The sequence below is a fragment of the Moschus berezovskii genome, chromosome 4, assembly GCF_049115385.1.
Source record: "Moschus berezovskii isolate FMDL1 chromosome 4, NW_MosBer_1.0, whole genome shotgun sequence".
Lineage (NCBI taxonomy): Eukaryota > Metazoa > Chordata > Mammalia > Artiodactyla > Moschidae > Moschus > Moschus berezovskii.
Window position 1 is genome coordinate 64,215,202 of NC_142463.1, and position 25,399 is coordinate 64,240,600.

A 25,399-nucleotide genomic window follows, 5' to 3' on the forward strand; every position below is an offset into this window, starting at 1 on the left:
TCAATCCAAAAAGATATAACAATTGTAAATGTATAAGCACTCAACATAGGAATATCTCAAAATATAAGGCAAAAAGGAGAAATTAACAGTAACATAATAATAGTGGACTTCCATGCCCCACTTACATGAATGGATAGGTCATTTAGATAGAAAATCAATAAGGAAACATAGGTCTTAAATGACATATCAGATTAACTTAATTGATATTTATAGAATATTTCATCCAAAAGCAGCAGAATACATGTTCTTCTCAAGTTCACATGGAACATTCCCCAGGATAGATCCCATGCTGGGCCACAAAATAAGCCTTGGTAAATTTAAGAAAACTGAAATCATATTAAGCATCTTTTCTAACCACAATGCTATGAGATTAGAAAACAACCACAAGGAAAAAAAAAAAAAAACTAAAAAAAAATGTGGAGGCTAAGCAATATGTTATGAAACAAAGAGGAAATAAATACATAGGGACAAATGAAAATGAAATCATGATGATCCAAAACCTAAGAGATGCAGCAAAAGCAGTTCTAAGAGGGAATTTTACAGCAATACAAGCTTATCTCTGGAAGCAAGAAAAAATAATCCTCAAACCACCTAATTTTACAGCTAAAGCAACTAGAGAAAGAAGAAAAAATAAAATCCAAACTTAGTAGAAGAAAAGAAATCATAAAGATCAGAACAGAAATAAAGGTAACAGAAACAAAGGAAACAGTAGATTAATGAAACTAAAAGCTATTTCTTGGAAAAGATGAACAAAATTGTTAAATCTTTAGACAGACTTATCAAGAAAAAGAGAGGACCCAAATCAATAAAATTAAAAATGAAAAAGGAGAAGTTACAACAAACACCACAGAAAATACAAAGGATCATAAGAAACTACTACAATAAAATGTGACAATAAAATGGATGACCTAGAAGAAATGGACAGATTCTTAGGTACGATCTTCCTATACTGGATCAGAAAGAAAGAGAACATATGAAAAGACCAATCACAAGTAGTGAAACTGAAATTTAAAAATTTCCAACAAAGTCCAGGACATGGTGGCTTCACAGGTGAATTCTATCAAACATTTAGAGAAGAGTTAACACCTATCCTTCCGATACTATTCCCAAAACTGCAGAGGAAGGAACACTCCAAACTCATACTATGAGGTCACCATCACCCTAAATACAAAATCAGACAAAGATACCATGCACACAAAAAAATTACAGGCCAACATCACTCATGAACACAGACACAAAAATCATCAACAAAACACTAACAACTGAATCCAGCAATACATTAAAAGGATCAGACATAATGATTAAGTGGGATTTATCCCGAGGATGCCAGGATTTTTCAATATCTACAAATCAATCAGTGTGATCCACCACATTAACAAATTAAAGAATAAAAACTATGTAATCATCTCAATAGATGCAGAGAAAGCTTTTTGACAAAATTCAACAATTTATGATAAAAATCCTCCAGAAAGTGGGCCTTAACATAATAAAGGCCATACATGACAAACTCACAGCTATCATCACACTCAATGGTGAAAAGTTGAAAGTATTTCTTTCAAGATCAGGTACAAGACAAGGATGTTCACTCTCATCACTTTTAATCAACATAACTTTGGAAGTCCTATCCAGGGCAATCAGAAGAAAAAGGAATAAAAGAAATACAAATTGGAAAAGAAGAAGTAAAACTTTCACTGTTTGCAGATGACATGATTCTTTACATAGAAAATCCTAACGATGCTACTAGAAAAGTACTAGAGCTCATCAATGAAAGTCTGCATTCATTCACACTTTAAAAAGTATCATAAAATAAATTTATGACATAAAGAGCTGTCATAAAATAAATTCATTTAGTTAACATTATTTGAGAATATAATACATGCCAGACATTGATGAATAATGTGGAATATTTTACATAGTCAGTTAAGTGTGGAAAGCACTTCATTATTTAAGAGGATCCTGATTGGACAACAATTTGTTTTGGTATCACAGTTCCTCTACTTCAGACTCTTGACATTTGGATATACAAGTTTCCTAAAAGATAGAACTGGTCTGCTCAGTATCCAAATAGGGATTTCAGTCTCTGAAATTTCCCTGACAACTATTTGACTTGTATTCCCTTGGATCATACATGCAGTCATGAAATAAAAGTTCAGAATGAAGTTTTGCCTAGAGAAGGTCTGGCAATGATTAAAAGAATATGCCTGGAATGTCTACTTAACAGATGCTTTTACTCATGCTTATGTTATAGGAATCTTGAGACTAGAAAGGCAACTGGTTCTGTCCTTCCTGAACTAAATCGCCTAGCAATGTCGTTCACGTATTCCACTCTTTTGAATGAGTGTCTTGGCAATAAATCAAAGGCGATAAAGTGAATATCAGCACAGATTATTAGTTTTTCTTAAAAAATGTACGTTGGATAAGAAATAAGAGGAATTATACTACTATGATACTTGTGTGGCACAACATTGAATTGCTGCTGCTAAGTTGCTTCAGTCATGTCTGACTCTGTGCGACCCCACAGACGGCAGCCCACCAGGCTCCCCGTCCCTGGGATTCTCCAGGCAAGAACACTGGAGTGGGTTGCCATTTCCTTCTCCAATGCATGAAAGTGAAAAGTTTAAGTGAAGTCGCTCAGTCACGTCTGACTCTTTGAGACCCCATGGACTGTAGCTTACCAGGTTCCTCCGTCCATGGGATTTTCTAGGCAAGAGTACTGGCGTGCGGTGCCATTGCCTTCTCCCCTTGAATTGCTGCTGCTGCTAAGTTGCTTCAGTCGTGTCCGACTCTGTGCGACCCCATAGACGGCAGCCAACAGGCTCCCCCGTCCCTGGGATTCTCCAGGCAAGAACATTGGAGTGGGTTGCCATTTCCTTCTCCAATGCATGAAAGTGAAAAGTGAAAGTGAAGTCGCTCAGTCGTGTCCGACTCGTCGCGACACCATGGACTGCAGCCTACCAGGCTCCTCCTTCCATAGGATTTTCCAGGCAAGAGTACTGGAGTGGGGTGCCATTGCCCTCTCCCTTTGAATTGCTAGCTCTTCCTAAAACTCTAATAACTAGAGTTTTAGAGTGAAATTCACTAGGATCATTCACAAAGCATTAAGTCAGTTTTTTTTTTCCATGCAGACCCCAAAAGGGAAAGAAAATGAAGTCGCTCAGTCATGTCCAACTCTTTGTGACCCCATGGAGTGTATAGACCACCAGGCTCCTCCGTCCATGGGTTCTCTGGGCAAGAATACTGGAGTGGGTTGCCATTTCCTTCTCCAGGGGAATCTTCTGGACCCAGGGATCCAACCCAGGTCTCCTACATTGCAGGCAGATGCTTTAACCTCTGAGCCACCAGGTCAGACCCCATAAGGATTGAGTTTTCTGTAGACTCTATCCGAAGATAAAACTAGAGTCAGAAAATCTATTGTCTTATGCTTCCCATCAATGTCTACATCTAAAAATGAGAAAAATAACATGATGATATTAATATTTCCATGTATGAATCTATAAAGACTTGAGTTCCAGATTAGATCTTCAATTCTGAAGCAAGTCATGTGACCAGATTGTATCTCATTCTTCCAACTGTAGAAAACAAATGGGATAAACTAGATAATGTCTTGTACACTTTCCAGTTCTAAAATTCTATAACTTAAATATAAAGAGGAGGAGGAAGCAGGAGGGAGGGGACATACGTATACCTATGGTTGATTCATGCTGATGTATGGCGGAAACCAACACACTATTGTAAAACAATTTTCCTCCAACTAAAATTTAAAATAAGAAGAGGAAAAACTCTAGGTATTTCAAATCTTTTGAACAGGTGAGAAAGATGTAATAAAAAAAAAACTGGAGTATTTTTATTTCATAGTGAGGAGGGTGTGTCTAGCATTCTGGAGCTTCAGTATGACCAAAGAAACTACTGACAACAGCTCTAGAAAGTAAACATGGTAAGTTCTCATAGATCTTACTTTATTAAAAAAAATAGAACTTCCTTGTTATCCTTCTGTTTATACAACAATAATAACAACTAATACAACCACTGCTATTTATTAAACACCTCCTGTGAGCATACTTCATCTTAGGCAGTTATTTTCTAACCCTGACAATAAACATAAATAGATAGCTCACTTAAGTTTTACAAATGAGAAAGAAGGAATCCAAGATCAGGTTTAAAGGAAGTGATACTTGGGCTTGGGCTGACTTGTGGAAGAAGAGTAGGTAGTATTTGTAATCCAGAAAAGATAGGAAGGACATTATAGGCAGTAACAAGAGCCAGGTGAGCTGTGACATACTGTGTTCTACCTCTGACTGAGTGACTTCACTTTCACTTTCACACATTGGAGAAGGAAATGGCAACCCACTCCAGTGTTCTTGCCTGGAGAATCCCAGGGAAGGGGGAGCTTGGTGGGCTTCCGTCTATGGGGTCACACAGAGTCGGACACAACTGAAGTGACTTAGCAGCAGCAGCAGCAGTAGCCATTCTGACGGAGAAGGCAATGGCACCCCACTCCAGTACTCTTGCCTGGAAAATCCCATGGACAGAGGAGCCTGGTAGGCTGCAGTCCATGGGGTCGCAAAGAGTTGGACACAACTGAGCGACTTCACTTTCACTTTTCACTTTCATGCATTGGAAAAGGAAATGGCAACCCACTCCAGTGTTCTTGCCTAGAGAATTCCAGGGACGGGGGAGTCTGGTGGGCTGCTATCTATGGGGTCGCACAGAGTTGGACACGACTGAAGTGACTTAGCAGCAGCAGCAGCAGCCATTCTGAACTGCTTATGATACAGTTCTAAAAAGACTCCCAATCTTTCATGCCTCCATATATTTTGTGTTCATGCTGTTCCCAATGAAATGTCCTTCCATATTCTGACTATCTCACAAGAATATGTCATATTTTCTGAATCAGCTTAAGCACACTAAAGTCCTTTTTGGAAACAGTAGCAAATATCAATAAATTAGAAAATTACCTTTTCTTACTTTATCTCAGTTCATCATATATAACATATACTTACTGAAAATATATAATATAAAAGGCATTTACTTATTGCTGTGTGAGACAGTTTTCTGTTGAGATAGTTCAAATAAAAAAATAACTATGGTATGAAGCAATAAATTAAGAACCACAATTCTGAAGATTAAGGCTTAATGGAGGAAGCAATTGAATCTAATTGTGTAGGGAGAGCAGGAAAGACTTCAAGGTTGAGCAGATGATTTAAGATGGGTCTCAGAAGTTGACGCTAGGCCAACAGCAGGAGTAGGAAAGTGATGGTCTTCAGAGGTGATAGAAACAATGCTGTAAATAAGAGGGTTACATTTAAGGTATGTTGAATGCTCTAGTTTGGCCTAGTAAGTTGGGAAGTGTGAGAAATAATGACAAAGTTAAGTGAGGTCTACATTGTGGGAGGTTTTTAAAGTCAGGGTGAGAAATTCTACAGCCTACATTCTTAGGCCTTTTATAGACTGATTCCTGCCCCCCCCCTCCATTATAATCTGCTATATTCTGTCCCGCTGGTATTTCTGGAGAAGCTTTCATTATCTAGGTCTTTCCTGATTTTAGTGACTATACCAGAAAAATATAGATTTTGTCACAGCTTTTCCAAAACCCATTAATTAGAACCCTCCCCCCAAAACTGAGCTCTATATCCCAGCAACTATCTTGTTATCTGGAACTGAAGAAATGAAAGGTTATAGTCTTACACAAAGTTTTCTATAAAACACAAAGCTGGCTGTATTTATGGTTAGAATAAAATCCAGATTTCACTTATTTTTCCTATAGTAAAAAAAAAAAAAAGAGCATTAAAAGTTCCATACATATTTATGAGCAAATTGCTGTGATACTCTCCATTAGGCTGCTATGTTGAACTGATGAAAAAAAAGATGTTTCAAAAACAAGATAGAGTGAAAATGAAAAAATCTCATTCTAATGGGGAATACAGGTTTAATGACATTCCCTTGGAATTTTTTCCAAAGTAATTAAAGAAAAACTCATGAAAGCTGAAGATGTGGAAATCCTTTGACCCTTAAAACAGGACTTCAAAAAACAATGCATAATGTTCAAAAACATGTTTCTAGTGAACACGTGCATATAAAGAACAGATTTCATTGTTCTTAGAAAATATTTCTTTAAGATTCTTGAAGTATCTGTTAAGAAAGCTGATCGCCGAAGAATTGATGCTTTTGAACTGTGGTGCTGGAGAAGACTCTTGAGAGTCCCTTGGACTGCAAGGAGATACAACCAGTCCATTCTAAAGGAGATCAGTCCTGGGTGTTCATTGGAAGGACTGAGGCTAAAGCTGAAACTCCAATACTTTGGCCACCTCATGAAAAGAGTTGACTCACTGGAAAAGACTCTGATGCTGGGAGGGATTGGGAGCAGGAGGAGAAGGGGACGACAGAGAATGAGATGGCTGGATGGCATCACTGACTCGATGGACAGGAGTTTGAGTGAACTCTGGGAGTTGGTGATGGACAGGGAGGCCTGGCGTGCTGTGATTCATGGGGTCACAAACAGTCGGACACGACTGAGTGACTGAACTGAACTGAACTGAACTGAAGTATCTGTTAAGGAAAACAAATGATAAATCTCAGTAGGTTACTTTGGATGTACATGTGCTCTATATAAATGCAAATTAATTCACTATGTTCACACATACAAAATCAATGCCTGATAGCAATCTGAATATGTTTTCTGATTTGAAAACACATTTGTGTTTAATGAATTTTTTTAAGAATAAATGACTAATAAAGCAGAATTGCATATGGCAGATTGATGTAATGAAACTGATGTATTCCAAATAAAATTCTAGAAAAGGAAAGGGCAATTAAAGCTTGTCAGCCAAATTCTGACCACTGTCTGTTTTTGTATATAAAGTTTTATTCGGAACACAGCCAGACTCATTCATTTACTTGTTGTCTATGCTGCCTTTGCACTCCAACAGCAGACTTGGAACATGGTGACAGAAATTGTATGATACCATGCCTAACATATATAATATTTGGTCTGGTCTTTTATAGAAAAGTTTCTGATTCTTGTTTTAGGATAGATTTTAACCTTAAATTTGAAAATGTAGTTACACTGATTATGGAGATCTTACTTTTTTAAAAGTCAGAACCACAAAGATTTTTCACTAGACTTATTCTCAGATTATAATTCTGCATCTATCTAGGAGTGGCAGCACCTTAACCCTGGTCTCTATTACTACTTCCATTAGTCCATCCTATTCTTTGATATAAGATTGAGGTATTATCCATCTTATAAATCTTGAGCATAAAAACATCACTAGATATCTTTACTATTTTTATGCATTAATATATAAATAAAAAGTAGATAGTGCGCTACTAGAAAACAGTGTAGTTTCTACGTAAACACAGATCCAAGGGAAGTCACTCTTCCAACCAAAGTACCACCTCTAGATTCCTTCTATATAAAAATTTAGAGTTGCCATTTCTTCAAAAGCGGTGATTACCACTTTATTACAGTATCCCTACCTAAAAGAACAGGAACACAATTTTAGTCAAACAAAGCCATAGTTTCTCTATCAACATATATATCTTTATGATAGTTGTCAAACAAGTTTTACTTTCCTGTCCTAGAGTATCTTACATAACAGAACTAGCACTTGGGTGCAACTGTGTGTAGAATTCTTTACTCATTTTCTAGAATTTAAATCACTTAAGGATCAAGTCTTATTTAGTTGTATATCCAGCACACAGGAAGTGGTCAATAAGTATTTTTTAATGATAGAATAAGTGAAAGTTTACCGGTGTCTTTCATTTTTGGGGGGCTGTAAGAAATCACAATATCCTTCTAGAACACAGTACATGATGAACATGTGAGTTACACATATTTGTAGATGACTAATTTCCTTCAAATCATAGGATATTAGTTTTTAAACCTATTAGAATTCTGAATCTTCCTGTCCCAGGTTCAAATACAAAGTTATATTTTAAGCGTTTTAAACACAAATTCCTTAGGAGTAAATCCTTGAAAGCCAAAGGAAACCAAAAAATTTTTTTTAAATCAATTCTAAAATAAGTAAAGTGATAGAGTTTCTATTTTCTCAGAAGGCTAATAGGCTTAGTGCCCAGGCAGTATACACACTGAATGTTTATATCTGAAAATGATTGATACTTTTGTTTGTATTTGAAGGCACAAAGTCCCATTTAAATTTCTCTCTTATATGAGTCCTTTGAAGCAGTTTTTTCCTAATTTGGGCATCTGAGAAACTTCATCAGACTAAGAAGAGTACTTTTGTTTATTACTTTTTAATATAATATGCATGATAAATACCTTGTTCCCTATATTACTCCATATATGCTGGATCTTATTCCTTTTCCCAGAAGACTTTACTTTTTAATAGTCACTTAATGTATATTTTAAAAGGATAAAAGAAAAATATACATAATATAAAATTAAGTACACAAACCCTTATATTCTTGGCTTTCACTAACTTCTTTGTTTTTAGCTTGTAACACAGATCATGTGTATCATTCATTTCACCATAGACAGAAACTTTGGCCTTTAAGCTTTTATATTATAATCATGTGAATTTTTAAAATATTTTTGTTGATTTATCCTTAATAACCACTTACATGTGATTTAATCTTGGTGTACCCCTTATGACATTTGGTTTTGTGATATGAATGATCTTCTATAGTCTTCATTTTCCCCATACACTTTAACTTTCATAGCTGTAGAAAAAAGTTCTACATCTAATATAGTACTGGCTATTTTCCTAGTATTTACTTTGCTTTGTACAAAGAGATGTCATAAATGTCAAGAGAATAACATACTTTATAGCCACAAAGACTCAAAATCCTTTTACCTTTGTAAGCACCTCAACTGTTCCTAGAAATTTCTTGACTCCAGTTTCTTAAATTTCTGATGTTTGAGATTTAAAAGCTATTGACATCTCATTTCTAAAGTAATAGTTCAACTTGGAGTTACCTGTACCTGGTTTTTAGAGAATGGCAGGGTTAGTAGAAGTGTTTATTTTCATTCACTTCCCTTCAATTGATCTGAAATTGTAACTTTCAATATCTTCTCTTTCATATCCACTAATATATCCACTCTCTTTCATGTGTTTTCTCTTTTAATTTCATTGACTTATACTTTTTTCTACTTTTCTTCACTTTCACAGACGTAACGGTACAGTGAAATTAATTCACTTAATTTCAGGTAATAGTAGGTAAGTGATACTTCACTTAATAGCAGGTAAGTGATGCTATTAAAACATTTCAAAGATGATAAACGTCAAATACATGATCCTAAGTCATAAAAATTTTAACACATCCATGTCTTTGAGACACTAGTCAAGTCACAATGTGGTGCTTGGTACCCCGTACTTTTCAGCTTCAAACTGTAATAACAGGATGTATTCATTAGAAAGCCAATTAGAATCTTCACTTTAAGGAAGCAGGATGATGTGGAGAAGTTAGTCATCACTTCTTTGCAATCTCAGCTCTGCTACTTTGCTATCTGACCTTGGACAAGTTCAACTTCTCTGAAGTACAAGTTTTCTTTTGTACAAAAAAGGAATAATTATTTCCCAGGGTCTTGTAAAGATTAAAAGGTATAATGTATGGCAAATCATAAATTTTGAGTAAATTGCAGCTATTTTTATCATATTCAGGTAATTATCCTTCTTGTGATGGAATGTGTCATGGATAGACATTTCATATAATTTTCAATTCTCTGAGAAAAATTACCATGCCCTGTGATGTAGGAGATATACACAGGTTTGCAGCTGTGCTACAGGTATGTGCAGCTTGAAAGCAGAAGGGAGTAGATGACATTTTTTAAGATAAACACATTGAGTTTACAGAGGCCCTACAGAAGGGCAAGTATTAAAATAATAGAATTTTACTTTGTTCTTTCTTGACTAAATGGTGCCATCAGCTCTGGCACTTTTCCTCAGGGAAATATGAGTCACTTTTTATGATTTAGGTATGTTCAGTCCATAGGGTTGCGAAGACAACGGAACACACACTGTGTCCATATAAAGCTACCATTTTCTTATTAATGAAAGAAAGAATGGAACTCATTAAATAAAATCAACTTGTATTAAGTCTGATCATTTTATAGTAATGCTACCAGAAAGCAGAAAAACTAACCACTGTATAAAATGAGATTTTGTGTTGAGGATTTCTAAAATATTTTCTTCCAGATCCTTCAAATCTTTAATAATTCCATTGTAAATACATTAAATTACATTTCAGTACTTCTCAGAAACCAGTAGTATTTGCTAATACTTTAATTGCCAGCTTGGCCTATGAGATTACATAGTAAAATTTTATTTTGTCCTTTTCTAAGCTTTTCTAACCACTGATTCACAAGGGATGCACTTAGAGGTTCCATGTGAAAACAGGACAGACTGATGATTCCTTGACACAGGGAAAATAACCTTAGAACTGGAATTAGAAAATTCAAATTTGCTTACTAGCTGTATGAATTGAAACATATCAGATAACTTCAAACAGTTTCAGTTTCCTCACTTAAAGAATGGCAATAAGATTTATCTTACAAGGATTGTTTTAAGATTAAATGAGATAATAGGTCTTCAAAAAGTAGGTTTCTTTTAATTGCTTCCTCTGACTCCACCTCTGCTTGGACTTGAATGAATTAGTTATAATCCACCTTAGAACCAGCCATCAGAAGCTCTATGATTCTAAAGGTTTTAGAGTGAGAACTTGCTTTTGAGGATTATCCACGGCCTTTTCTCTTCCTTTCTGTTCATCATTCACTTATTGTTAAACACGACCGCACTAGAGGCAGAAAACAGAGAGGACACGGTAGACTGCTTATGAAATCTCACTAAAATCGATAAAGAGTAAATGAGGTGAAATCAAATAGTTGGATTTGAAGACATATAAAGAGAGTCTGTGGTCAGCCTATAGGACAACCATGAGAAGCTCTTCAAGGCGGCAGAAAAATGGCATGTAAATTTAATGTAATCAAGGTCACTTTATGAAAAAAATTCCAAATTCTATCTTTAAAATAACAGACTAGACAAAGATCTTGAGAGTGACTGCTGATCATTTTCCAAAGACAAACCAGTTTCCTGTTTTTGAAAAATGCCCACATAGTATCATCAACAAAAAGAAAAAATAAGAAGCTATCCCACTTGTAAAGAAGGTTGTAGAGCCACTGACTAAAATATTTAGTTTAGTTCTATTTGTTTCAACTCCAGAAAGACATAATGAAACTGGAGGACAGCCAGAGAAAAGAAGCCAAATTGGCAGGTAAGGGAAAAATAGAAAACATTACAATTCTTAGAAAAGAATCATAGATTCTTAGAACTGGAATTATCCTTAAACATCATATATATTAATTCCTTATGCTTCCAGAATATTCCTGATGAATCATAACTAGCTGAGTTATCAAAAGTCTATCATATGCTGGAGACCAACCAGAATCATTCCTTTTTACTGGAGCCTTTGTCCAAACTACCACCTTAAATACATCTCAAACACATCCACTTATCTCCACTGCCATCATCTGGCCCATCATTGTTCTTTTTCAATTAATCTAATGCAATAGCTTTCTAAATGGTTGCCCTCTTACACTTCTGCTCCTCACAACCAAGCTCCAACTTCCCAATCCATTGTTACAGAGGGATCTTAAAACAAATTAAATCATGTCATTGGCTTACTTAGAATACTTCAATGATTTTCCATCTACTTTAGGATCAGTTCCAAAATAATAAACACAGCCCTGAGTGCTTGGCTCCTGCATCCCTCACTGCTACCACCTAATATTGCTTTTTCCTTGGCTCACCAAGTCTGTCCACACTGGCTTTCTTCAGTTCCTTAAAAGTTAAATGCTTTCCCACATAGAACCATAAATATAAGAATAACTACCATCACAACCAGCTAACATTTTATCATGTTTTCACTATGTGACCAGCTCTGCGCTAAATGCTTTAAGTGCATTATATGTGTGGGAAGTATGTTATATTGCACATTCCAGGAACAGTTTTTCTCCCCTCTCTTCCACAGCCAACTCATACCATTCTTTATGGTTACAGATCATATGGCATTCCCTCAAAACAGTCTTCTCTCATGCCCAGATCTAAATTTGGCAACTGTTACACTCCCTTAAAATTTTCCTCTATAGAATGTATCACAGTTATGATTATATAATTTTATGATATTATTTTTAATGTCTGTCTAAACTCTAATAGACTATAAATTTCATGAAGGCAGGGATCAAATGTTCAATAAATATTCCTGAATATAAATATATGCTGAATCATTCAAATCTAAGAATGAGATGTTGAATCACTCTGTGGAAGATTCCGAGTGTTAGAAATCCTATTAAAATATTATTGTCTACAAAGAAAGTTTGTTCCTTTATAATGCCTATGTCTTATAATGTCTGTTCCCTTATAAGGACTGTATACTATTTTAATTCTCTTCTCTTGACCAATACTGAAAAAGTATATTATCTTCCCTTTTGTAGCTCTTCAAACACTTTCAGCCTGGAGAGGTAAAGACAGAGAGAACTAGCATAAGGTGAGATAATTCCAGATTTATTCATAACAAAATTTGGAATGCACAGGACAAGAAGGTATCTTCTGAAATTAGAGATTTATTTATGGCATATCTATAGAAATTAATTCTTTGTCTATAGTAAATAAATGTAAGACATATACAGATATATAATACAGATGGGACTACTCTGGCTCTCTCTATCACAAACTGGGTTCTAATTTGTATAAATCTAGAAAGAAACAAAACTGGAGGAGATCCAATTAAATGACCATTCAGAAGGTTTGGGAAAAGTAATTAGCTAGTAGTCATGTGGAGAAGGCAATGGCACCCCATTCCAGTACTTTTGCCTGGAAAAATCCCATGGACGGAGGAGCCTGGTAGGCTGCAGTCCATGGGGTCACTAAGAGTCGGACACAACTGAGCGACTTTACTCTCACTTTTCACTTTCAAGCATTGGAGAAGGAAATGGCAACCCACTCCATTGTTCTTGCCTGGAGAATCCCAGGGATGGGGAAGCCTGGCGGGCTGCTGTCTATGGGGTCGCACAGAGTCGGACACGACTGAAGCGACTTAGCAGCAGCAGCAGCAGCAGCAATGGTCATGTATGGATGTGAGAGTTGGACTGTGAAGAAAGCTGAGCGCCGAAATTGATGCTTTTGAACTGTGGTGTTGGAGAACACTCTTGAGAGTCCCTTGGACTGCAAGGAGATACAGCTCCTTTAGGAGATCAGTCCTGGGTGTTCATTGGAAGGACTGGTGCTAAAGCTGAAACTCCAATACTTTGGCCACCTCATGTGACGAGTTGACTCACTGGAAAAGACTCTGATGCTGGGAGGGATTGGGGGCAGGAGGAGAAGGGGATGACAGAGAATGAGATGGCTGGATGGCATCACCGACTCGATGGACATGAGTTTGAGTGAACTCCGGGAGTTGGTGATGGACAGGGAGGCCTGGCGTGCTGTGATTCATGGGGTCGCAAAGAGTCGGACACGACTGAGTGACTGAACTGAACTGATGCAATTACAACTAACCTTAGATACCCTCAAATTACTAGACTGACATTGTGAAGTACAACTGTATTTTCCCATATCTCTTGAGAATTTTCCTGAACTTTGGATTAGATGAACTATATTTCTAAGATTCTGAAGTTAATACAAAAAAATAAAAGTTTGGAATTACCAAGAACCATAAATATTTCTTTAGGCATTATATATATACATATATATGTGTGTGTATTAATTCAATATAGCCACTAAAGTTTTTCAAAAGACTATCTCCCATCCTTAATGAGAAGATGAAATCTCAAAGTTGGAAAGGTCTTTTTGTTTCATAACTTATTTGGTGCCTAAACTGCCCTATAAAATCTAGGTGAGGCGACTTTCAGCTAACATTAAAATATCCCCAGCTATGTTAACTAACTTTATGGGAGTGGAAGGATCTTTTCACATCATATGCATATCAAATCATAATATACACTTTAAATATCTTAAATTTCATTAGTCAATTAAACCTCAATAAAGCTGGGAAAAAAGTCCCCAGCAAGGTATAAAGCTTTGAATTCTGAGCTATGGGTTTAAATCTTAGATCAGCTACTGATAAGCTACACAACTTTGAACAGATTACGTACTGTGCTTCAGTTTAATCATTTCAAAAAAAAATAGTAACAAAATGTGCCTTTAAAAACTGTTTGAGAATTAAATGAATGCTACAATATAAAATATCACTTAGCATTATCCCTGGCACATAGTGAATAATCCACAATTGTTCATTTCCATTCAATAACAGAAATCTACCCCCTGCCAAGATAGTCCATTTCCTCTTTGGATAGCACTGGTGATAGGTTCCTAACTATGTGGAACCAGCCCAACATTTTAAACTAAATAAAACTCAGAAGTCTGATATATGTTATTTGAAGAAAATATGTTTTTCATTGGTATTTTAAGTTTGGCTATAAATTCTAGTTTATATATTTTTTATGCAATTTGTCACTCAGAAATACAGAATTTCATTTCTTTAAATTGAATTTTTAAAAATCTGAATGACAGGGAAATACAAATCATATCCATATTTGATGAGGAGCCTTAAATAATTGAATTGCTATAAATACTCCATTGAAATTTCCCTTTTTGGTTAAAAAAAGGAACAAAATATTCACCTAGCAGCTCAAGATTAAATGGCATAACAATGATCTTTTACGACTAAGTGATCATCTCCTTATTTTTCATAATAATTCATGATAAAAATTAACAGTATCAAAATGTATTGTTGTTTTACTATCAGACTAGAAAATATATTTAATTATTTACAAAACAATTTTTAAGAAAATGTTACCTTTAAGTTGTAAGATAGGTTACAGAACATTGTATTTGCTCATCTAACCTACTAAATAAATATTGATATTAAGCAGTATCACTTTCTTTGTGACAACCCAGCACATACTACATAAATTCACTTGCCTCTTATTAATTTAACTTACCATTTTATAAGTTATGTAGGTTCAATTCTTAGAGAATATTATAGTTGGCTTTTCCCATAGCAAAAAAAAAAAAATTACCCCTAACATATCTGATTCGAAAACAACATGAGCTGCCTACTTCTACAATAATTTAAACAAGTCAAACTTTTTGAGAAAAGAAATTATGCCTTTCATTGAATTATCTCACGGTTAACTCCAACCTTCAAAATATAAACAAAACATTTTCCACCTATTATAATATTTAATGGCTTGGTAATTTGTAGCTTTTTAATCATGAAAAATGCTACAGTCAAATGTAGCTTGAAATGATCAGAACTAAAGGTAAAGACCCAATATTAGAAACCAAAAATTTCCTGAGATCACAAATGTAATTTATATTGCATGAAAATAGTATCTGTGTTTTCCCTCATTTCTTTTTTGTATAGTAGGTTTTATTTGCCACATAACAAATGACTTTATATTTGTAGTGGATAAGTATTTTGTATTCTGAATTTTATAAGCATAGATCATGGCTAACATGATTCCTAAAAATGCTCATGAGAGGATTTAAAAAGTGAAAATAAGAGCATAAAATAAGCTTACTGTTTCGCCAGTCTTCCCAATATTTCCTTGATCTCCTACTTCTCCCTGTTAATAAAGAATATAAAGTTGAAAAAAACATTAATTTTCAAACAAGAATAATCTCAACATTGTTCCTGTTTTCATTTTAATGTAATTACCTAGTTATAATCTATAAAATTAACAAGGGAACTTTCAGTTTATCAAAACTCTGTTAACAGTATTTGTGTGGGATATAGTCTTTGCTATCTTTTCATTCAAATACTAGTAACCTATTTTCTTAAATTACATTCTTCTATGTCTGAATTTTAATCCCTTTTAAAACACTTTAACAAATAAAATTTAAAAAATAAAATATCTACTGAGGTATACTGTATAAATGTAGAGTGGTAGGCACTGTAGAAGATATTCAGTTCAGTTCAGTTCAGTCGCTCAGTCGTCTTTGACTCTTTGTGACCCCATGAATCACAGCACGCCAGGCCTCCCTGTCCATCACCAACTCCCGGAGTTCACTCAAACTCATGTCCATCAAGTCGGTGATGCCATCCAGCCATCTCATTCTCTGTCGTCCCCTTCTCCTCCCACCCCCAACCTTTCCCAGCATCAGTCTTTTCCAGTAAGTCAACTCGTCGCATGAGGTGGCGAAAGTATTGGAGTTTCAGCTTTAGCATCAGTCCTTCCAATGAACACCCAGCATTGATATATTAAAAAGAGTGAAAATCAAGACCATGCCCACAGGGACCCTTTTTGCTTCAGTAGATAAGGTATCTCATGACATTGAGCAGAACAAGCAAACAGAACACCTCCTACAGGAAGGAGCAAAGGAGTTCATAGGAGCAGGCACCCTGTGGGTGGGTGCAGCTAGAGCTGGCTTCACTGTAGAAGTAACACATGTTCATAACTTTAACCACAATTCTGTCATCCCTAAAGCTCTAAAAATCCAAAGTTTTGCACAACACATTTGGTGGCAAACTTGACCTAACCTGTGTTTATTTGGTAGCAATGCTTTTGCCTGACCCAAGTTAGAGAAAGTTAGTTTGATTAATTTGAACATCCTTACATTTCACCACAGAAATACCAATGTGTCTAATTATGGTTTTGCTGTCCCACAGCCTGCTGGCAGTGTTAAGTAAGATACAGTACATACACCATACTACCTTATCAGAAAAACAAACTACCCAATCAAAAAATGGGCAGAAGACCTAAACAGACATTTCTCCAAAGAAGACATACAGGTGGCCAAAAAGCTGTGAAAAAATGCTCAACATCTTTCATTATTAAAGAAAAGCAAATCAAAATCATCTCACATTGATCAGAACAGCCATCATCAAAAAATCTACAAAAATCTACATCATCAAAAAATCTACAAACAGGTGATGGAGGAAAGAGAACCCTCTTACACTGCTGATGTGAAAACTGACATGGCCACTAGGGAGAAGAGTACGGAGATTCCTTAAAATACTAGCAATAAAATTACCACATGATCCAGCAATCCCACTGTGCCTTGAGAAAATCATATTTCAAAAAGACACACATACCCCAATATTCACTGCATCACTATTTACAATAGCTAGGACACAGAAGCAACCCAGATGTTCAACCACTGACAGATGAATGGATAAACAAGTTGTGGTATTAGACATATATACACTTGAATACTACTCAGTCATACAAAGGAACAAATTTGAGTCAGTTCCAGTGACGTAGGTGAACCTAGAACTTGTTATAGAGTGAAATAAGTCAGAAAGAGAAAAATAGTATATATTAGCACATATATATGGAATGTAGAAAAACGGTACTGATGAACCTATTTACAGGGCAAGAGTAGAGACACAGACATAGAGAATAGACTTGTAGACACAGTGTGGGAAGGAGAGGGTGGGATGAATTGAGAGAGCAGCACTGAAAGATATACCTTAGTGTATGTAAAACAGGTAGCTAGTTGAAGTTGCTCTATGACACAGGGAGCTCAACTCAGTGCTCTGTGATAGCCTAGAGGGGTGGGATCGGGTTGGGGTGGGAGGGAGGTTTAAGAGGGACAGGACATATGTATATTTACGGCTGATTCATGTTGTTGTATGGCAGAAATCAATACAAAATTGTAAAGCAATTACCCTCCAATTAAAAATAAATTTATAAAAATCCAACAGCAGTCGCTTCCAATAATAAATTATGAAACTATATTTCATAACTGTATTTCAAACTATATGAATTGGACCCTGGATGACTTTTACACTGGTCATGAGAAAGGATCACTTTCAGTGGTTAGGAATGGCATGAGGAAAGCCCAAACAAAAGCACAGACTAGTGAAAAGTAGTTTAGGGTGCCACGTATAATTTATCTGACAAGAATGCACATTTTATTTATTCCAGAGGCAGGAGATTAAACTATTACCTGCTGTCTGAAAAGTAATAATTATTTTTCAGTGTGGGACAATTAAACTCACCAAACATTGTAGTTACTCATGATATGTAGCTACTCAGCACTTGAAATTAACTGGTCTAAACAGAAGTGTGATGTAAATATAATATACACACTGTATTTCAAAGACTTTGTACAAAAATCTCATTAATAACTTTAATACTGATAACATGTTGAAATGATATTATTTTTATATCTTGGGTTACAGAAAATATATTACTAAAATTAATCTCTCCTATTTCTTTTCACCTTTTTATTGTGGCTCCACATCTGTAATTCATATTTTATACTCTATTGGCTGGTGCTGATTTTCAGCAATGAAACCTAATACTCATATAGGTAATCAGGTTGAAATAAGCTTTCAAAGAGTACAAAAACTCACTTTTCTATTTCTATATACATTTAGATAAATAGTAAATAAATAAAGCACTATATAAATAAATAAAGCATTGAATAAAGTATTGTAGTAGTATGTTGAAAATCCTAGTTTTTAAGAGTTCATTAGACAGCTTTTATAGAAAATTTGTGGCAGGATTTTATATTTATATACACAATATATATGTGTGTATGTATATGTGTGTGCATTTGAGTCAGTTCTAATGAGGTAGAAGAACCTAGAGCCTATTATACAGAGTGAAGTAAATAAGAAAGAAAAAGATAAATATCATACACTAACGCTTATATATGGAATCTAGAAAGATGTTATGGAAGAATTTATTTACAGGGCAGCAGTGGAAAAACAGACAAAGAGAACAGACTTATGGACACAGGGAGAGGGGAGGAGAAGGTGAGATGTATGCAGAGTAACATGGAAACTTACATTACCATATGTAAAATAGATAGCCAATGGGAATTTGCTGTATGTCTCAGAAAACTCAAGCAGCAACTCTGTATCAGCCTAGAAGGGTGGGAGGTGGAGGGAGATGGGAAGGAGGTTCAAGAGGGAGGAGACATATGTATACCTATGGCTGATTCATGTTGAGGTTTGACAGAAAACAACAAAATTCTGTAAAGCAATTATCCTTCAATTAAAAAATAAATTAATTTTAAATAAATAAATTATCCCAATAGAAAAAAAAATAGTTCATTAGACAGTTTTTATAGAAAATTTGTGGCAGGATTTGATTTTATATTTATATACACAATATATATGTGTGTATGTATACGTGTATGCATATATAGATATAATTAAAAAAAAAACTTCTCCTACTTAATGGTCCTCTCAAATTCCGAGATGAACCCTTTGTGATACATAATCTTAAGGGAGGTCTGTGTTAACAGGCAGAAAGCAAAAGTTGCTTGCAGATTACCTACACTTCTGCTTGAGTTTTCAGACAGCCTGAACATAGGAGGTGAGTTATCTTTGAGGATGAAAAGAGAGAGAGAGGAATAATTCCTCCAGGCCTACGGAGAGAACAGAGATCCTAGGGTTCTGTGAAAGATGGTGGCTCTTAACAATCTCCAAAGTGCTCCCCCAGAGTTCCAGGTTCCCCCAAGGGAGTGTCAGGTCTAGGAAATAGCTAAATGATATTCCAAGGAAGAAACTGCAGGGACAAGTATGAGGACTGAAGAGTAAAGAACTTCCTTCATTTCCTAGGTAACACGGATGCCACCCAGATGCTGATGTAACTCTAGGGAGAGGCAGGATGTCACTAATGACTGAGATTAGTTTCCTGCTAGCTTGACTGGCTGGTAGCTCATGGTGAATTTTCTAGTTGCTTGGTAGTACAGGGATTAATTGCAGTAAAAGAGAATTAAGACTTCTATTTATAAATACCATGCATCTATTTTCTGGGAGTTTTTCTGTGTAACTTGAGAGTCAGGTATAGATACTCCCAGATATGTTGACACATTAAAAAATATTTTAGCTCATATTTATTATTGGCCTCAAAGAGTGTTGTTTGTTTTTTCCTTAATCTCCAGTATAATAAAAATGAAGAGTTTAATATAAATAATAAGTTCTGAACTCTAGATTTAGGAAATTAAGCAATAAATCTGTGATACAATTCAATTTTTCATTATAATTTAAATTTGTACTGATCACCAATTCTCATAAGTTAGTTTCTTTCAGACCTTACTTAATGCTATACATGAAAAACCACTGCATTACTTTATATTTGCTGGTGTTACTAAAAATCACATAAAACTTCAACACAAAGCAAAAAAGTTGGTCGGTAGTACATTTTTTAAATGTCATAAAATCTTAAAAATACCCAATGATGATCCAGAGTATGTACTTAGACTCACTGTATACTTTCGGTTAAAGGAGCCAGACTTAGTGAAGATACACACACACATTTTTTAAATGTAGATTTAAAAATTATAGATTTTTAACTTGTAGATTTCTACCAGTGGAACAGACAGCCCCGAAAGTTATAGTTTATTATCCTTTGCACATACATGCTAAGTTGCTTCAGTCGTGTCTGACTCTTTGCGACCCTATGGACTGTAGCCTGCCAGAATCCTCTGTCCATGGGATTCTTCAGGCAAGAATACTTGAGCGGATTGCCATGCTCTCCTCCAGGGGATCTTCCCTACCCAGGGATCAAATCCGCGTCTCCTGCTGCTCCTGCCTTGCAGATGGATTCTTTACCACTGGGCTACTGGGGAAGCCCGTTATTGTCCTATATATAACCACAAATCTTAATATTTCTTTATTAAAATGCATATCTAATTACAGACATACAAAAAGTCATAATCATAGATATTTACAGAGATGTATTTAGATACAGATGAAGATATAAAGACATACAGTATTTCAAATGCTATTTGAACCAGCTTTAACATAACTGGTTCCCTCAATTAAGGGAATTGAATAAAATCTTTGATACGTGTTCATTTTATATTGTTCTGAAAGTCATAAGTTTATCTTTTTATAAATGGTACTATGTAACTGGTAAGAAAGTCAGTTGCTTTACCTTCAAGCCTTCTGGTCCTGGTTCACCGGCATTCCCCTTTGGACCTGGTTTTCCCTTAGAAGGGTACAAGAAAAAAAAAGATACGCTTAATTCTTCTTTCCGAAAGTTTGCTAATTTATGAAATTCAGACTATCCTATGAGATGAAACACTTCAAAATTACTTGATAAATGCATTTTATCAAACTTATTAGACATATATTCTACCACGTCTGTCTACTTGCCACGCACAGTTCTAGGAACTGAGGATTGAGGCATGCACTAAATATACTTGCCTTTAGGGCTTCCCTGATAGCTCAGTTGGTAAAGAATTTGCCTGCAATGCAGGAGACCCCAGTTTGATTCCTGGGTCAGGAAGATCTGCTGCAGAAGGGATAGGCTACCCACTGTAGTGTTCTTGGGCTTCCCCTGGGACTCAGCTGGTAAAGAATCTCCCCACAATATGGGAGACTTGAGTTCAATCCCTGGATTGGGAAGATACTGGAGAAGGGAAAGGCTACCCACTCAAGTATTCTGGCCTGGAGAATTCCATGGACTGTACAATCCATGGAGTCACAAAGAGTGGGACACGACTGAGCAGCTTTCACTTTCACTCACTTTTATAGAGCTTACATTCTATGGAGGATGACATAATTTAAAAAAATAAGTAAAATACATGGTATACTAAGTTCAGTTCAGTTCAGTCGCTCAGTCGTGTCCGACTCTTTGCGACCCCATGAATCACAGCACGCCAGGCCTCCCTGTCCATCACCAACTCCCGGAGTTCACTCAAACCCATGTCCATTGAGTCAGTGATGCCATCCAGCCATCTCATCCTCCGTCGTCCCCTTCTCCTCCAGCCCCCAATCCCTCCCAGCATCAGAGTCTGTTCCAATGAGTCAACTCGTTGCATGAGGTGGCCAAAGTATTGGAGTTTCAGCTTTAGCATCAGTCCTTCCAATGAACACTCAGGACTGATATCCTTTAGAATGGACTGGTTGGATCTCCTTGCAGTCCAAGGGACTCTCAAGAGTCTTCTCCAGCACCACAGTTCAAAAGCATCAATTCTTTGGCGATCAGCTTTCTTCACAGTCCAACTCTCACATCCATACATGACCACTGGAAAAACCATAGCCTTGACTAGACAGACCTCTGTTGGCAAAGTAATGTCTCTGCTTTTTAATATGCTATCTAGGTTAGTCTAGGTAGTGGCAAATTTGAAGAACATCAAATTAAGCAGGAAGGGAGATATAAACTGTTGTGGGAGTTTGTTTAAAATTTCGGTAAGACTAACAAAAAAGACCTCAATGAGAAGGTGGCAATCGAGTAAAGACTTTTTAAAAGGGAAAAGTTACATGGATACTTGGGAAAAGAGCACTCTAAGCAGAGGCAAAGAGCAGTGTAAAGGCTCTGAGGCAAGAATGTAGCTGGAGAGCATAAGAGAGGAGATCAGTAAGAAGATGAGGGATGAAAAGGCAATGGAGAGGAAGCCAGGTCATGAGGGCCTGGTAGATTATAGTAAGGGCTTTGGTTTTAACTCTAAGCAAGACAGGAAGCCTTAGCAAGCTTTGAGAAGTGCCAGGATCTGTGTCTTCACAGGATCACTCTGATGTCAGAGCAGAAGCAGGGAGTCCAAAGAGGAGTCATCTGCAATAATCCATGTGAGATATGACAGTGGCATAAGCAGGATGGTAATGGAGGAGGTGGGCTTCCCTCGTGGCTGGCTCAGCGGTAAAGAATCCACCTCCCAACACAGGAGATGCAGGTTTGATCCTTGAGTTGGGAAGATTCCCTGGAGAAGAAAATAGCAACACACTCCAGTATTCTTGCATGGGAAATTCCTTGAACAGAGGAGACTGGTGGGCTACAGTCCATTGGGTTGCAAAAGAGTCTACACGACTTAGTGCCTAAAACAACAACATCAGAAGAGGTTGTGGAAAGTGGTAAGATTCTGTAGATAGTTTGAAAGTAGAGCTTCCAGGAACTGTAGACAGGTCATGTGTAGAATGTGAGAGAAAGAGTCAAGAATGAACTCAAGAAAGAGTTCATTCATTTTTAATCTGTGTAAAGGACAAATGAAACGAGGTAGACTGTGGGAGAACAAGTTTGAAGGGTAAATTGAAGGCTCAGTTTTGGACATTTCCATTTGATAGTTTTCTTAGACCTCTAAGGGGAGGGATCCTGTGGTAGTTAATACAAGTACAGAATTAGGGGGTAGAAGGTTCTGATCTAAACGTATAATTTTGGAAATCGTTAGCATTTGATGGCATTTAAATCCATAAGAATGGACCAGTTCATCCAGGCAGTAAGTGTAGAAAGAAAAGAGAAGTCTACAAATCAATCCGTTTCTGCTGCTGCTGCTGCTGCTAAGTCACTTCAGTCGTGTCCGACTCTGTGCGACCCCATAGACGGCAGCCCACCAGGCTCCCCCGTCCCTGGGATTCTCCAGGCAAGAACACTGGAGTGGGTTGCCATTTCCTTCTCCAATGCATGAAAGTGAAAAGTGAAAGTGAAGTCGTTCAGTCGTGTCTGACTCTTCGCGACCCTCTGGACCGCAGCCTACCAGGCTCCTCCATCCATGGGATTTTCCAGGCAAGAGGACTGGAGTGGGTTGCCATTGCTTTCTCTGAATCAATCCGTAGGGCACCCTAAAATCTAGAAGAGATGCGTGGTCATGAGGGAGATAAGGAGTATGGAATATCATTAGAATCAATGAACTGAAATTTCTATTGGAACTGTTGGATTGGGTTACAAGAGAGAATGCAACAGAAAAAAAGGAAATAGTGGGTGGGGAATTAAAAGTTTAAAATTAAAAATTAAGAGGTTTCTGTAACTGGTAATGATAAGGTCAAGGGTTTGTCCATAGCAGTAAGTAGCTGAAGAGAGTAGAAGATAAGATCCCTGGAGGAGAGAAAGTCAATATCCTGGAGTAATCTATAGGACGTGGTTTCTAATATCAAATAACTGATGTCTGATTACACAAGATTTGATTAAGGAGATCATTATATCTCAACAAATGATGAACATCATACATTATGATGTTCTCAAGAAAAAAATGAGAGGTATTTCCTGTGAGACTAATAATGACTCTTAAAATATATGTGTTGTACACACTTTAATTACTTTATAATACTGTAAACTTTCATCATGTATCCCCAAATTCTTAAAAAATTCATTTTTAGAACATGAAAACAAGTAATTCATATATTACCACACAATATTATCTAGAAAAAATAGTTGGCCAGGAAATATCTAATTTGCCTTCCATATATTTACTAACAAACTCAGAAAACAGAAATTTCCAAAGTATTACTAAATGGTTAATGTATTTAGGTTCATATGACATTTTGAGAAACTTTATAAATAACTTGCACAAATTACTAAGACCATAAGACTGGATGAATTGAAGGAGTAAGTAAACATATAGTAGGTGTAATATCATTTAAAATATCCCTGGAAAATTTTAGTTGTAAGGCTTTCCTGGTGGCTCAGTTGGTAAAGAATACTCCAATGTAGGAGACTGGGGCTCGATCCCTGGGTTAGGAAGATCCCTGGAGAAGAAAACATCAACCCACTCCAATATTCTTGCCAGGGAAATCCCATAGACAGAGGAGTCTGATGGGCTCTAGTCCATGGTGTCACAAATATGTAGTAGGCAAAATAGAATGTAAAATGTCCTTGGAAAATGTTAGTTACAATACTATTTTATTTGAGGGGCTTGTATGGCTACACACCATGGAGACAACTTCATAAACCACTATAGTTTGTTTTAATCTTTGCTCTTTGCTATAACTTAAACTTCGGTGTTATTAAAAAACACAAAACCATTGTTTTAAGAGAAGCATTCTTCGAAAATTACTTATGTGGTACCTACTCTTGGCCCCAGTTCTCCAAAGGATCCAGTTGGTCCTTCTTCTCCCTTAAACAAAGATCAGAACATGTCATGACCTCATGAGATGGGTATTTAAAAATGTAAACACTTACTCCATTTATTCTGAAGTCTGAAGCTCTTTCTATTAATAAAATAATACTGTGATTTTCTTATATTTTAGAACTATGTCACCCCATAACATTTAAATTTTTTGTTTGACAACCCCATATCACATTAAGAAGGATATGTACTTTTGGATTATTTTTAAATTGGTAGATGATACAAGATAAACATAGAAAATTGAGAGTAGACAAGAGTGAAAGCGATTAGGGCATTGGAAAAATCAACATTAGGAATCACTGAGATTGTGAAATGAGGACAGACTTGACTTTCTTGGGCTCTATATCTCTGACATAAATAGATGGAAATCAGTACAAATTGTTTTTATTAAAAAATTATTGGTACAGAATCTGTTTGCTCTTGGCACATTTTGATTCTTAATAATTCAACAAATGTTTTTGAGTCTCAGTTCTTTCTTAAGCCTTAGAGATAAAGATATATCAGATGCTACACAAATGGAGCTCGATGTTTAGAGTTTCCTTTTATCTAATTTGCAGATCCAACATTTTTGAGATCAAATCAGCTATAATGTCATAAAATATAAAATTTTGTGCATTCTTCTAATTATTAAATATTGT

At 36.1% G+C, this 25,399-nt stretch overlaps 1 protein-coding gene across 1 annotated transcript in view; it reads right to left on the bottom strand.

Annotated features, from left to right (window-relative positions):
* COL24A1 (collagen type XXIV alpha 1 chain) overlaps nucleotides 1-25,399 on the bottom strand; it is a 440,433-nt gene that overhangs the window by 196,356 nt on the left and 218,678 nt on the right. The window contains exons 22-24 of the mRNA XM_055403313.2: nucleotides 24,705-24,749; nucleotides 20,855-20,908; nucleotides 15,539-15,583 (exon numbers count right to left, since the gene is read on the bottom strand). Coding sequence (XP_055259288.2) covers nucleotides 15,539-15,583; nucleotides 20,855-20,908; nucleotides 24,705-24,749 — 144 coding nt within the window. The remainder of the gene's footprint in view (nucleotides 1-15,538; nucleotides 15,584-20,854; nucleotides 20,909-24,704; nucleotides 24,750-25,399) is intronic.